The 5000-nt window shown below is 34.5% G+C and overlaps 2 protein-coding genes across 3 annotated transcripts in view; both read left to right on the plus strand.

Annotated features, from left to right (window-relative positions):
- Positions 1-4871, plus strand: part of LOC137616584 (uncharacterized) — a 40360-nt gene extending 35489 nt beyond the window's left edge. Inside the window, exons 2-3 of the mRNA XM_068346469.1 lie at positions 1544-1614; positions 1784-4871. Coding sequence (XP_068202570.1) covers positions 1544-1614; positions 1784-3384 — 1672 coding nt within the window. The 3' untranslated portion in view covers positions 3385-4871. The remainder of the gene's footprint in view (positions 1-1543; positions 1615-1783) is intronic.
- The window catches only part of LOC137616582 (serine-rich adhesin for platelets-like), a 267530-nt gene that overhangs the window by 120441 nt on the left and 142089 nt on the right, over positions 1-5000 (plus strand). The window lies entirely within an intron of this gene.

Below are 5000 nucleotides of genomic sequence, written 5' to 3' on the forward strand. Positions count from 1 at the left end.
ACGGCTACTATTATTTCGACAGGTGCTAAAAAGTGCGGTTATTCTAATATGCTGGAAAAAAGTACAATACAATCCAGGAATATATAAATTATGATTATAATAGATTATAGTTAATGGGATTAGTATATACCTAATGGCAGCAAAACGAAAAGGCTTACTTCTACATTTCTTTGATGTTGGAAGTTTTTGACTGTTTTTGTGTTCATTTGTACTGTAGTTTAGCCTAATACCTTCCATGTAAGTTTCTGCCATCATGTATCAGTCCTCTTGAAGATATTTCAATAAGAGGAAACCAGGCAAGATTCAGTATACATATATCTAGTTTTATTTTGATCTGTGTGTATAAAGATACACAATCATATATATATATATATATATATATATATATATATATATATATATATATATATATATATATATATCTAATTCTGTATACATATGTGTAAATATACACATAGACACATACTTATATACAGTACACATGTATATAGAAATACTCACATATATGCTGTATATATATATGTATCCATATATATATGAATACACATGCATATCCATCTATACACGAATATATATATATATATATATATATATATATATATATATATATATATATATATGGTATACTTATATGTATATATGTGTGTATGTGTCTGCATGAATATATAGATACATATATATATATATATATATATATATATATATATATATATATATATATACACGTATATGAACATGTATACACACGTTTACATGTACACCCCCCCCCACACACACACACACACATATATATATATATATATATACACACATATATATACATATATACAGTATATATATATGTATATATATATGTATATATATATATATATATATATATATATATATATATGTGTGTGTGTGTGTGTATGATTGCACATGTAAATGTGTGTATACATGTTCTTTTACACATAGATATATACGTACATATATGTATCTGTGTATTTAAGCATACACATGCATATATATGTATATACACTATATATATATATATATATATATATATATATATATATATATACATATATATATATATATATATATATATATATATATATATATATATATATACATATATATATATACAGGATATATATGCTTGTGTATGTGTGGTTGTGTGTTTTGTGTTTTGTAACACTATTCTGTTTTACATATTCTGTTAATGGATGGTGGATTAAAAAAATGTTCTCTGGGTAAACCAGAAATCTAAGATTCAGAAAAAAGGTTCCTTATCCAAGAAATGCTGCCATGTTTTTAAGGCTACATTTACATGGTTAGTGACACTAGGCATTAACCTCTCTCTGGATGGAGATTCTTCATTGCTCAACATTTTATAGAACAATCTTATTTATAAGACTGAGAAAACAAGAATACAATGGTTCTCCTAAGAAAAGCACCCACGCGAGAGACACTTCCAGACCCTTAGGGGTTTGCATGTCCTGGTTCCACACATTCCGTTTAACGTCTGATTTAAATGCTCACTTTGTCTCTCTTTCTCCAACAGGTTTTCTACTATGAATGAGACCTATCTACCAAGTGATCATATGACACCGCTCTTGCCTCCTTTGCATGAAGGTATGTCCATCTCTCATGCCTTTGCTGTTTGGGTCTTCCCGCCTCACGGGTCTGGGTCTGCCCTGGGCAACCCTCAAACCGTGCATACCATTTTGTAAAATGCTGCTCTATCACAACTTATTGGCTTCCTTCTTCATTAATGACAACTTCCCTCTCTTTTTCTTTACAGAAAACCATGCAGTAGATGAAATTCAGTCATCATTACAGGATGAGGTCAGTTATAGCCCTGATGAAAAGGGTACCAATGACTGGACCCTCTGTCAAGCAAATTTTTGTAGCAAATATTTCAACAACTATAGGACGGGACATACACTCTGCCACTGTCATGCACTGTGTAATTATAAGGGCTTTTACAACCCTAGAAACTGCCAAACATGTATGGCTATTTTGGATACTCTTCCAATGGCAAAGGACAAAAATGAAGCCCTACAATCTCTCACTGCATGGGTGACAGAATTTTCCAAAAATACATTTGGGAGGCCTTCTGGGTACCATTATTTTTGGCATCAAGACGATAGTGAAGTTATGGATATTTATTCACCTGAGCCATCGGGTGAGAAGTGGGAAGCATCATCCCCTGAAGCAGAAGAACTGCTCTATGAACCTGTAGCTGGTCCTTCAACAGACAGTCATCTCCATAGCAATCATATGCTGGGAGATGACTTGTCTCCAGAATCTATGCTTAGTATTTCACAGTTCATTTGCTCTTCATTTTCTGATAGCTCAGAAGAACCAAGTTCTAGTTCAGATTATTCTTGGGCTGAAGCAGTGTCAGACCTTGGTCCAATAAACTGTCAATCTGACTCATCTTGTTCTCTTACAGTGTCCCCTGAGCTAGACCGTGTGAGCACAGCCTCCACTAATGCGGTACCAAAGCTTCCACAGCAGGGCTCCCAAGACATATCTTCTACCTTCACAAAGGTGACTAGATCCTCACCCTTAGCCTGTCCTGTACAAAAACCTAATCAGATGTCATCATGCCAGACTGGGCAAAGCCAAAAATACACTCTACCCTTGTATCCTACAACTCATTACAAACAGGCTTCCAGTGCAAATCTAGCATTCAAAAATAAGGTACCAGTGATTGTTCAAGCAGAAGTACATCAGCCTAATTTCAAACAAAAGGAAGATTCTTTGTTATTCAATCACCATGATGTGACAGCCAGTGCTGGACATCGAAAATTTGTTGGGCAAACTCTTGTCAATCTAACTGGGAAGTTCCACACTAAAGTTTCTAATCTAGGCATCTTAGGTTGGAGTGAGGCATCAGAGGTCATGATTTTTATACAAGAAGATAGCCACCTGTTCACCTTCCCAAAGACCTTTGATCTTTTGCTCTTAGTGGGCAAATTTACGCCAGATGCTGCCAATGACCAGTTGAGGACCTCTCACACCCTCCTTGATAGTAAGATTTTAGACCTGGAATGGACAGCACGGCAGACTATATTTGATAGTTTGTCAATCCTTGGTATCATAGAGGGTTTGACTGCCACAGATAAAGAAAAGTCTTGGTCTAAAGCTCTTCAAAAACTTGCAAAGATGCAACTACAACGACTCGTAGCAGCTACTGGAGCCTTTCTTAAAGCCAGACTGGCATTACGAAGAGCAGCACTACCCGGCTGTAGCTTGGAAAACCCATATGTACAATCTTTGCTAAGCTCAACACCTTGGAGTGTGGGTCCATTTGGAGCACAAGAGGTCTCAGAACTTCACCTCATATCTGCAAAACTAAACCAGTCAGTGGGATCACTCCTGCGGCTTCCATCTTAAAAATCTACTCACTCCAATTAAGGATTTACCACATTAGCCATTGTTCTACTGCTGCTAGGAGTCCTGGGAAGGCTAAAGGTTTTTTACCTGATTTATCAAGGAATTTTCATAAAAGTATGAAAGTTATGAATTTTGGAAGCGAGCTAGTTTTGTTTCAATGAGAAAATGACAGATTATCTATAAGAGGACACAAGTGTAGTTTTGTAAGAAATAAAACCTTCTATTTAAGTTATTTTAAAATACAAAAGTCTTTAGTTGCAGTGCATTCAAAATATTTAGTAGAAAGTGGACCTCTGGTACAGAGAAAGTTCTTGGCAGTTACAGCTCATGGTATTGTAGTGGAAGTAATGAGAGGAGGAAAAAAAATGATGACATGTAATGTTCTTGTATTAAAACTGAGTAATATTGGAAGGATTCTCTATTGCATAATATTCCCTTTAGTCCCATTTTCAACTCTTTGATAAAAACAATGTTTGGCAACAGGCTTTCCTTTGCCAATTTATAGGTCAAAATACTCAAAAGAATATTTTGAGGTATATTTCTCCTGAGGATTAAGGCAATCTTATAATGGTATTAAGTGACGCATCCTGTTAACAAATCAGAAGAATAATTGTTTTCCTCATAAATAGGAGACGTCCATTTATCTCGCCAATCAAAGATGCTCAAGTTAGTAAAATCACCACTGAGAGGAGTTACTAGATAAAGAGTAGTGCCTGTTGGTCTCCTATATAACTTCTGATTTCAAAAAAAATTCTAATGCAAAGTTCATTCAGATCTAAAAGGCCTTTCTGAGTATCCGTCCATCCAAACTACCAGGATTTATTACTCTGTCCAAATCTTACATGGACAATTCCCTACTTTAGGAGATTAAGTTCCCAGAAGAACATATACCATTCCAAAAAACCTACACTATTAATAATCAAGTAGCATATCAACAAAATTGATATAATATACAGAGACAAATATTTTTTTTTTTTTCGCTGAGATGTGATAGCTCAGTTGACGTGTACAATGGATATTTAGCTCACCACTGAGCCTTGAATGTTATTAAAACCCCATACATAAGCCGTATGGATTAATGACTGAGCTCCTCCACATATCTATCTATGAGCGTTCTTGGGCTGATAGGCTATTGTCATGCAAAACTAGCCTCATTACATTACACATGGAAGACCTCTTATCAAATTCAGTTTCCCAACTTCTATATAACCTCGTGACTTTTCACATCAAACTCTGCTCTCGAGTTGTATGATTAAAAAGGCTATTGTTGTAAATTATCAATACTTACCCGTCACGTTTCATACTTGGAATTTGTTTGTATTTCATTCCTGAGCAATGTGTGCCAATTTCTTTAGTAAAAATATTTCATTGTTTCTTTTCTAATCTATGCAAAACTGTTAATGTATACGTCTTTTTTTTTATCATTCTTCTGGATGTAATGATTCTAAGCCTGTAAATGCAAGCGCATTCATTCAATTGCTGTCAACTTCCACAATAAATAAATATTCATTATATTTTGTATCTTGTTCTACCAACATGACTTTAATATTATTTGTGTAATGTGTCAGCTAGTTAAAAAAATTGGTGTTTTTATGAAAACCTTCTTTAGATTAAAG

This window comes from Palaemon carinicauda, chromosome 22 (assembly GCF_036898095.1).
Source record: "Palaemon carinicauda isolate YSFRI2023 chromosome 22, ASM3689809v2, whole genome shotgun sequence".
NCBI classification, from domain to species: Eukaryota; Metazoa; Arthropoda; class Malacostraca; order Decapoda; family Palaemonidae; genus Palaemon; species Palaemon carinicauda.